Raw genomic sequence first — 10144 nt, forward strand, 5'->3', positions numbered from 1 at the left:
GTGAGTAGTCCCCACTTGCAGCAACTAGAGAAAGCCCTCACGTAGCAATGAAAGACCTGGTGCAACAAAAAAATTATTCTTTTAAAAAATCTATTAAAAAGATTGGGGTTGAAGATATGGATTTCTATGTTAAAAGCATTGAGTTGATAACTGAGAATAGAATGGAATGGAACAGAATGGAAAAGAGGAGAGAGAGCTTTGGCGTGTGCTCACATTTAGAAGGTGGGAACCAAGGGGAGGTAATAATTTTTAAAATGTAGGTAGCATATTGTAACAAACGGCCTTGAATTCTTTGCAGCTCCTCCCTTGAGAGTGAGGCTTATTTCTCTACCCTTTGACTTATTTTGGCCAGTAACAGTGTGGCAAAGTGACGTTCTAAACCTAGGCCCCAAGAGGCCTTACAGCTTCTTTTCTCGCACTGGGAACCCTTCTAGTAGTATGCAAGGAAACCTGAGTTAGCCTGTTTGAAGGAGAGGGGCCCCAGGTGGACTAGCCTTCACAGCTAAGGCACTAAACATGTGAGCCAGTATAGCCAAAAGAAGCTGAGTTTGGCCCAGACCACAAAAACTGCCGAACTGCCCAGCCCAAATTGCCGATTCACAAAATCTTGAGCTAACTCAGTTACTATCCTAAGCCATTAAGTTTAGGAGTGATGTGTTACACAGCATGGATAACTGATACATAAATGGCCTCTGAAGCCAGGGGGAGGGAATGCCCTGGTGGTCCAGTGGTTAGGCCTCAGCACTTCCCCAGCTGTGGGCCCAGGTTCAATCCCTGGTCAGGGAACTAAGATAGAGCAAGCTACATGGACATGGCCCCCCGCAAAAAAATCCAAAAAACAAAACCAAACAAACAAAAAAGAAGCAGCAAAGGGGGAAATAGCTTATATGAATAGGTTACACACAGCACAGAGGTCAACTTCAATGGGAATGTGATGGAGAGTACCTTCCCAGGTTCAAAGATGGGGTGGGGACAGAGGCTAGAACAGGGTTGGAAAGGGAGGGTTAACTGCTAGCAGTGGTTTTCTCCTAGGAGTTGGGGGTGGGGGGGGGGCTTATGTTAACTGCTAGCAGTGGTTTTCTCCTAGGAGTTGGGGGTGGGTGGGGGCTTATGTTAACTGTTAGCAGTGGTTTTCTCCTAGGAGTTGGGGGTGGGGGGCTACAGAATCACTGAACTTCACTTTTAATGTCTGTGCACTATCTGCATTTGTTGATTGTGTAATCTTTTAACAGCTTTTTTGAGGATTGAATAACTTTTTTGAATAATTCAATTCTTACGTTTTCAAAACGAAGTAGTAACTAGAAAATGGAAATGGGTGGTATATATCAGTGGTTTCAGCTGTACCAGAATCATCTGGGAAGGTTTACCCAAGTATTGATTCCAAGGGCCCATACTTGGACATTCAGATTCAGTTCCTTTGGACAAGGGCTAGGGAACCTGTTTTCTTCACACAGCTCCCCAGGTGTCACGGGTGTCAGAGTGAGAAGAAAAGAGTTCTGAGGACAGGATCCCTGGAAATATCTTAATGTGGGGGGCCTATAAAGGAGAATAATGATTTTCAAACTGAGTTTCTGTGGAAAACCAGGGCTCCCAAGAGACATTTACAATACATGCGTGTTCAGTCGTTATATTCATGTCCAACTTTTTGCGACCAGGGATTGAACCTGCATCAGTCTCCTGCACTGGCAGGCAAGTTCTTTACCACTAGCGCCAGCTGGGAAGCCCACAGGAGATGTTTACAATATTTATTAATAAAACAGCAATGAAAGTTGCTTAGTCGCATCCGACTCTTGGCAACTCCATGGGGTGTAGCCCAACAGGCTCCTCTGTCCATGGGATTCTCCAGGCAAGAATACTGGAGTGGGTTGCCATTTCCTTCTCCAGGGGATCTTCCTGACCAACAGATCAAACCTGGGTCTCCTATATTGCAGGCAGATTCTTTACCATCTGAGCCACAGGGGGTTCCCAGCAATAGGTACCACTTATTACTACGTCAGAATGCTAAGGCCTTTATGTTTATTTATCCATCTAGTTCATGATATTTCTCCATTTTACAGATGAAGGAACACGTTCAGAGAGGAAAAATAATGTGTTTAAGCTTAGCTAGGTGGAGTCAGAATTTGAATTCAGGCTGTGTAATTCTAGAGACTAACTGCTTTTGTTTGTTTGTTTATGCAGGGGGAAAAAAAGTTTAGTTACTATATAGAATTAATTTAAATATTTCCTCCCATATATGTATTAGACCTTTGGTATAATGCTACTATGTATTTCTTTATTTCTTTTTTACCCCAAATCAAACAGATAATTTTATTAATTTCTTATACAACAGACAGTAACATCAACTTTTTTTTTTAACAGAAATCTCAGGTCATTTGAGAGGCCAAATAGATCTGAGGAAGAAAGATGATAATTAAACAGTTGAATTAATTAATAGGCACTACAACACCACCTAAAACCTACTACCGTGGTGGTAGTGGGCTAAGGAAGATTAAGCTACAAATAATCTCATGTTAATGTTACAGATTATATAGCAGGAGTTTGAGCTTGCTTTCCAGAAGACTATGGTACAACAATCACTTGGCACCAAGGGATATTGGCGGGGGAAAGAAGTTCAGGCCAAATGGAACGGAAAAGGGACAAAAGAGAATCCAAGTGACAGAATCCAAGCAAAGGGTGATGGATCATGCTTTTTTGTCCCAAGATGCATTTGCTGCATGTGCTACCATGTATTTCTCTGAGAATCTAGACTGTGAGCTTAAGTCGGGGAAGGAAGTAACGTATTTTTTTATATCCTTATCTCCAGGGCCCTTAGTTTGCACTCAATACATGTTTGTTGATTAAGTGAATGAATGTGAGGTTTGGGATCTGAACAACATGCTGGAAAGTTTTGTTATTTTAGGGTTAATATTTCAATCATTTTAGAGTTCATCTCCATAGACAGCACTGCTTTTCAAAAGAGCAAGTTCACTGGAATTGTGAGGCAGACTGCAGGCTGATTGCTAGGGCTGTGCAATGAAGGGTGGATGAGGAAACTGCATCAGACTGATCTTTTTCCTTAAAGAAGGCAATGAAAGCCCAGAAAGAGGTGACCCAGCTGCACCTATCCTGCCGAGGGAGACAAGACAGATTTGAAGAGGTTTACAGGCTGAACGGAGGTGACCAGTGAAGAGGGAAAGACGAAGATGGAAGGGGTCAGCGGGAGATAAGACCCAGGGAGGGAGGGAAGGAGGGGTCCCAGGGGAATTAGCCTGAGGCAGGAGGGACAGCTGTTCCTCTGAATCTTTGAACACAAGGGCTATCGGAGATGCAGGAAGGTTTTAAGCAGAGGAGAGAGGAGGAAGGCAGGAAGACAGACTTCAGGGAGATTAGAGCAGCCCGGCTAAGGAAGTTTCTCTTCCAGCCCTCACCGTAAGGGCCACGGATCAGAGCAATTAACTTCAGCTTTCTCGAGACTGACAAGGGGTTATGAACTTTGACAAAAACATCAAAAATCCATTTACCATCACCATGACTTCATTTTAACAAGAGGGGTGACATTTAACACACCGAAAAAGGTAGAAAGAACCAAATCTCAGAATAAATCTACTCCGCTTTATGACCGACTCATTCCGTTGCTCTTATTTTTCTCATTTCATCAGAAGGATGGCTGATCCCCTCCTCCCGGAGGAGTGCGTGGGGAGCGCGGCTCTAAACCGCCCACGCCGGCAGCCGCTTTGCATCCCCGCCGGGCGGATACCGAGCCTGGCAACCCGGCAGGCGCGGGTACCTCTCCTGGGGCCCCAGCAGGCGGCCTCGGGCTGCCACCTCTATCCGCCCAGCAGGCAGCGACTAGCGGGTCCCCGACAGCGACCCGGGGCACTCCGCCCTGGGCTAACCCTGTCCCCGCCGAGGCCCTGCGGGTCAGACCCAGGCGGCGACTGCAGTGCCAAGGGGGGCGCGGCCCGTACTCGAGGGGCGCCCCTTCTCGCCCCACGCGCCGCGGGCCCGCCCCGCCCCGCAGTCCCTGGAAGCTCTTTTGCGCTGTTTCAGCGCGGATCGCCCCCCGCAGGGCAGCTGGAGTGGGGTGGGGGAGGGGTGGGAGGTGAGTGCCAGCTCGCGGGTCCCAGTGCCCCGGAGCCCTCCTCCGACAGTTCTGCCCCGCAAGTGTGAGGACACTCTCGCTCGGCTCCGGCTTCGGATATCCGAGGCTCTCCGTTCAACCGTCCCGGATACTCAAGGGTTCGAGTGCACCCTGATTGGGGGTGGGGGGTGGTCTGGGCGATCACACCCGCTCTCACCCCGCGAGGGCCGACTTTTCCCGCAAAAGTGCGAGCTTCGGAGAGCGCCCACTCAGGGCCGCCCGGAGGGTCCTTGCGATGCCCATCCTCCAGGCGCCCGCCCTACCTGTCGTAGCTCCAGCGGCTGTAGGACAGGGTCCGGTGGCTGCTGACTCCCTCCATCTCCGCCTCCCGACTCTGCTTCGGACTAAGCTGGCGGCGGTGGCGGCCGCGGCGGCGCGGGGATCCGAGCTCGCCTGCTTGCAGCGGGCCGGGCCAGGGCGCGGGCGGAGGACTGTACCATTGGCCCCCCTCTCCGAGGGGGTGACCCCCCCCCTCCGGCTCTGCCAGTGGCGGGGACGCGCGGGCTGCGGGGACCCGGGCCCGCAGGGGCCTCCTCCCCCGCGCTCGAGTCCCGCGGGGGCGCGGCTGCTGCAGCCAGAACTGCTTATTTATTTATTTCCGATGTGTGCTCTACGTCGCCATAGCAACCGTTCCATCTTTTCCGGAGTCACAAGGGCACCGCTGTTTTCAAACCTTCCCGGGACAGGGACTACTTAGAGGTTTTCCCTTCTGCGGGCGTAGGAGGCCGGGATGAACACCCGACAACACAGACCACCCTGGACAGATGTCACCCCCGCTCTCCTTCTGCGTGGGATCTTTATCCATTAAACCTGTTACGGTCTATTGCCGCCCTTCTCAGGAAAGGGAATACCTATCTCGGAATTTCAAAGATTCCCGCCGTGTCCCCGCTCCCATGCCTTCAGCAGGGAAAACCTTTAACCACTGAAGTGCCCCTTCTCCTAAAACTGTCGCTACTCAGCCTCCTCCTTACCCGAGAGAAAATCCACTTCTTCCTCCCTCTAACCCAGCCAGATTCCCTAGGCATATTGTGTCCCCCTTGGGTTCTGAAGACCAAGTTCTGTAAACACTTCTACTTCAGGGCCATCGCTTTCTGTTTATTTTCCTTTATGCTTTCCCTCCATTACCACTCAAAATCCTTTGGGGAAAAAACAAAAACAAAAAAACACCCAGGTATATTGGCTTAACTTCGTCTACACCTGGCTGAGGGTGGCCCAAGGACAAGTGTCTACGGGAGAGGAGCCCGCTGGGTGGGGAGGGCTGGGGAGAACCGACCGCGCCGTGGTTCTGCCCCGCCCCTCCTTCCATTCCCTTCCCCCACCCCGGGCTCCTGGCTTGGGGATTTACAGGTATAATCTTCTTGCAGAGGTCGTGGAAGCCTAAGAAGGACCTTTCAGTGCCTCAGCTGTGGGGAGGCTGCGCTAACAGGCTGAGGCAGGGTCCAGGTGGAGGTGTCAAGGTCCCTGGAGGTGGAGTGCGCCGCCGTGGGGCCCAACCTACGCTAATCCAAGGATCGGGGTCAACTCCCTTGAAACTAGCATTGCCTGTTAACCTCCTGGATCACAGGGCTTGCCACTGGCAGCTCACCTATTGCATCCAGCTGACAAACGTATTTTCATTTGTCCTGAGCAGGTTTTTCTTTTTTTCAGTAACTAAGCAGACAACACCGGAGAAGGAAATGGCAATCCACTCCAGTATTCTTGCCTGGGGAATCCCAGGGACAGAGGAGCCTGGTGGGCTGCCCTCTACGGGGTCGCACAGAGTCGAACACAACTGAAGCGACTTAGCAGCAGCAGCAGCAGCAAGCAGATGACACAAAAATTGGGAAATTTGTCAGATTGGGCTTTTGTTCTGTCTTAAAAACTAAGAATACCTGGCAACTCTGGGTCTTCCTTCCACATGGTAGGTACTGAACAGAGAAGTGGCTTCTGTCCTTACAGGAGCATGTTTCTCCCATCAGCCTCCCAGGCAGCCAGCTTCTCTCACTTACATAACTTGCTGGTCCCTATAGCTCTGAAATTTGCCACACTGTGCAATTTGATCATCTCTGTAACCACTCAGAGCTGCCCCAAAGCATCATTAACCTGTATTTGCCAAGGGCCAGGTGCTCAGCAGAATGCTATATACAGCAAGCAGACACTGTTTCTCCCTTGGGTGTTTACAGACTGACATGCACGATCTGCCTCCCAAACAGAACTACTGCTTCTGAACCACATCTTGATGGTGAGGCTCCTGGCACACCCCTAACCTCAGGAGTGGTGGACTGGGACTCCAGAATCACCCATTGTGACTCTGTGAAGGTTTATTTCATTGTTTGGGTAAGGGTGATGGGTGAACTTTCCTATCTGGAGAACGTGTGTGGGCCCCCCATAGGCTTCCCTTGTGGCTCAGACTGTGAAGAATCTGTCTGCAATACAGGAGACCTGAGTTTGATCCCTGGGTCAGGAAGATCCCCTAGAGAAGGAAATGGCAACTCACTCCAGTATTCTTGCCTAGAGAATTCCATGGACAGAGGAGCCTGGTGGGCTCAGTCCATGGGGTTGCAAAGAGTTGGACACGACTGAGAGACTAACTTACATATCACAGACCCTGTCATTGCTCCTGACCATTGTGTTATAAGACAAGCTTCCAAGGATGTCTTTTCTCCAAAGGACTGATGGAAGGGCAATAGGACCTCAGAAGGGACTCTCACGATAAGAGAGGACTTGCTCAAGCAGCATCACCCACCCCCTCCCATGAGAACTGAGTCAGCAGTCACACTGACATCCGGCACTGGCTGGCAGGCCCCTGTAACCTGCCTTGGGGAGGCCTGTGGAGGTAGTAATAATAAATACATATTCTACCTCCTCAAGGAACCAGATTGTTGGCACAAGACAAGAGTTCTGTGGCTGTAAGAGCCAATAATAGGTGTACTGGACTCCCAAACCTCCACCTCCCAGTCCTGACACCCAAATATGTACAGACAAGAGGCCCAAAACCAGTTGTCCTGAATCAGGGCTGAAAGTTGTAGGGAAGCTACATCCCAGACATCCTAGAGGAACCCTGGACTAGGCAGAAAGAAGAGCCTGACAGAGCCCCAGAGAAAGGGCTCTAGACTCATCAATACCATGAGCTGTGTGTGAGCTTTCTGTGGGAGGAAGCTATGCAGCAGTCTTAAAGCATCAGCAGCCTTAAAGCATGGTCACAAAATCTTTGACATTCTTCTCTTTGAGAACTAAAATCTGTATTATCTCATTTTGCTTCTGGATGCTTATGTGATTTTTGAGGTTACAGAATAAAAGGCCATTCAGTTCACTGGAGCCCTGAGCCACTAGGTAAGAAAGTCTGGATTCCAAGTGGTTGCCATGTTGTCAGGAAGCCTAAGCTATAAGCAAAAGCTCTAAGTCATATGTAGATGCTTCCACTGACAGTCTCAGCTGACCTAGTCTTCAATTTACAACAATTAAACACCAGACATATGAGTGAAGAAGCCTTCAGAAGATTACATCCTCTACCCCTTCAAGTCTGTTTGAGTCTCCCCAGCTGAGGCCTCAGACCACATGGAGGAGAGAGAAGTTGTCTTTGCCCTGCCCTCACCTGACACACAGAACTAGTGAGCACTCTGAAATTTTGGCTGTTTTACATCATAGATAGCCAGGCAGGAAGGATTCATCTCAAAGGAGCTGGTGCTTTTTCCCTGAAAGCTGATTAATGAGCCTTTTGCTTATGAGAGGAAGGGTCTCAGCTCATCTGCATGCAAGAGTTACAACAAGGCTACTGATTACCCTGCTTAGTAAGACATTAGGAACATACATGCTATTGTAGGGTAGCTAAATGATGGGTGGGAGGAATAAGTCTGGAGAGAGAATACAGGATTAAAGCTTGGGGATGGAGAGGGAGAATGGCAGAAGGCTAGAGTCTAAGAGGGAATGTAGCTGATGAGAAATCCCTGGGTAGGAATGGCCAGGACACCTGAAGAACAAAGATGTCTAACATGGTACTGTAAGTTGGTTCCTGTTCCGTGGTGCTGTCCTGTAAGCCTTCAGTAGAAGTCTGATGTGTATGCAGCATCACCTTGCTGAAATGATGCTTGGATGATGCAGAAGGCAGAACACAGACCACACGTGAGCCAAAGTGGAGCAGAAGGACAGCCAGCTGAGCAGCTTGTGGGGGACTGCAAATGAAGTTCAGAGCACGCATGCAAAAACAAAGACCAAGAGAACACACCCTTTCCTGGAAGTCCTCCAGCAAATTACAGCAAATTACAGTCCTCCATGCTAGACTTCCGAGATAGATTAGAAATAGTCTATTTGCATTTTGAAGAAAAGTGTAGCCTTCATAGGCTGAAGGATTTAGGACTATCTATGAAAAAGTGCAGGAAAGTGGTCCTGGAACTGGGGTCCTGGCTTCCCTCCAGGAAGGCGGAATCTCTCAGTTGGGCAAGGCCAAATCATCCAACTCATTTCAGGGAGAGCAAAGAGAAATCCAGAAGAGGACCCAGGACCAAGGGTCCACCATGGCAAAGTGAGGAACAGGGACCTGGGAGTCGGCATCTCAGAGACCACACCTGGAAGGAAAACTCCTCTGGTGTAACAGGGATGAAAGGCAATGTAAGGCAATGACTCCTGATCTTAAGACAAGTTGAAGTGAAGTGAAGTGAAGTTGCTCAGTCGTGTCTGACTCTTTGCGACCTGATGGACTGTAGACTACCAGGCTCCTTAGTCCATGGCATTTTCCAGGCAAGAGTACTAGAGTGGGTTGCCATTTCCTTCTCCAGGGGATCTTCCCAATCCAGGGATCGAACCTGGGTCTCCCGCACTGCAGGCAGATGCTTTACCATCTGAGCCACCAGGGAAGCCCAAGACAAGTTGAGTACTTTCCAAAATAAAACTCTGGAAGGAAGGCCTGCTGGCTAGAACCAGGTGCACCCTCCACTGTGCCTTGAAGTTTCATCCTCTTCCTTCAACTTCTGTTCCCACTGCTATCCCCATGTCAGCCTAATAGGCAGCACCCCCTCTTTAACACTCTGGCCCTGATGGACACAGTCCCTGGGTGTTTAGATCTAGAACAGGCTAGATTTTTAATGATGTCATTAATTTTAGAGGAAAAAACCCTGGAAGATAAGCAGAGCCATCAATGAAATGTGTGAATGCAGGGTCTCTCTGATCATCTGTAGATATCTATATTCTGATTCCAAAACGTAGACTCTCCTACAGCATTTCTTTCCTAGTCATCCTGCCACTTGCATGCCTAAGGTCAAGAGGTGAAGATGTCCATTTGAGAGAGTTGGGCCTCATCTCTGGGTGACTGGTACTTTGAATGACCTTACAGAGGTGATGGACCATCCCCACTCTCACGCTTACAGAATAGTGGCTTCACCTTCAGAGGCCCAAATGAACAATCACACGACAACCTCCCTCATCAACCTCCGCCTGTTTCCTCTCCATCCTAAAGGGGCAGAGTGGCAGCAACATCTTCACAAGAGCATCTGCTCAACCCGACTCTGGGTGCTCAGGGCTCTCTGTAAATGAAGAGAGGGGTGGGGATGGGGATCTAAGAGGTCAACACAAGTTGACAAGTAATTTTTCTTAGCACCCCTGACTCCACTGTCTAAGGCAGGAACAGGCCTTTATGTCTTCCCAGGTAAGGAACCTCACACTTGATAGCTCTGCTTCTTATTGAATGGGGGCGATACTTGTTGTGAGCTTTTTGGAAGCCTGAGCAAGAGAGCAGACAAGGCTGGCTGTGAAAAGACAGCTGTCAAAGTCAGTGTTCAACCTTCAAGCTCCAAAACAAGTAAACAAACCAACAAGAGCAACAACAAAAAATGCTCTTACAAGTTTTGGTAGAGAGTCCAAGAGCAATTGCAAGAGCTGACTATTTATGCAATGAAAAGGTGTGTTGAGCATCAGGAGTTCAGGGTCTGACATTAAAAAAAAAGGTTTGGGAGAAATATCTGCCTACACTCTTTGTTCTTGTTATACTTTTGTTTTTTGTTTTATTCTCACTAGAAAAAGCAGTGACAGGAACTATGTATAAACTCCAGT

The 10144-nt window shown here is 49.1% G+C and overlaps 1 protein-coding gene across 1 annotated transcript in view; it reads right to left on the minus strand.

Moving 5' to 3' along the window:
• The window catches only part of TUB (TUB bipartite transcription factor), an 88977-nt gene extending 84341 nt beyond the window's left edge, over positions 1 to 4636 (minus strand). The window contains exon 1 of the mRNA XM_043903921.1: positions 4384 to 4636. Coding sequence (XP_043759856.1) covers positions 4384 to 4439 — 56 coding nt within the window. The 5' untranslated portion in view covers positions 4440 to 4636. The remainder of the gene's footprint in view (positions 1 to 4383) is intronic.
• Between the last annotated feature and the right edge of the window lie 5508 nt (positions 4637 to 10144).

The sequence above is a fragment of the Cervus elaphus genome, chromosome 1, assembly GCF_910594005.1.
Source record: "Cervus elaphus chromosome 1, mCerEla1.1, whole genome shotgun sequence".
NCBI lineage: Eukaryota > Metazoa > Chordata > Mammalia > Artiodactyla > Cervidae > Cervus > Cervus elaphus.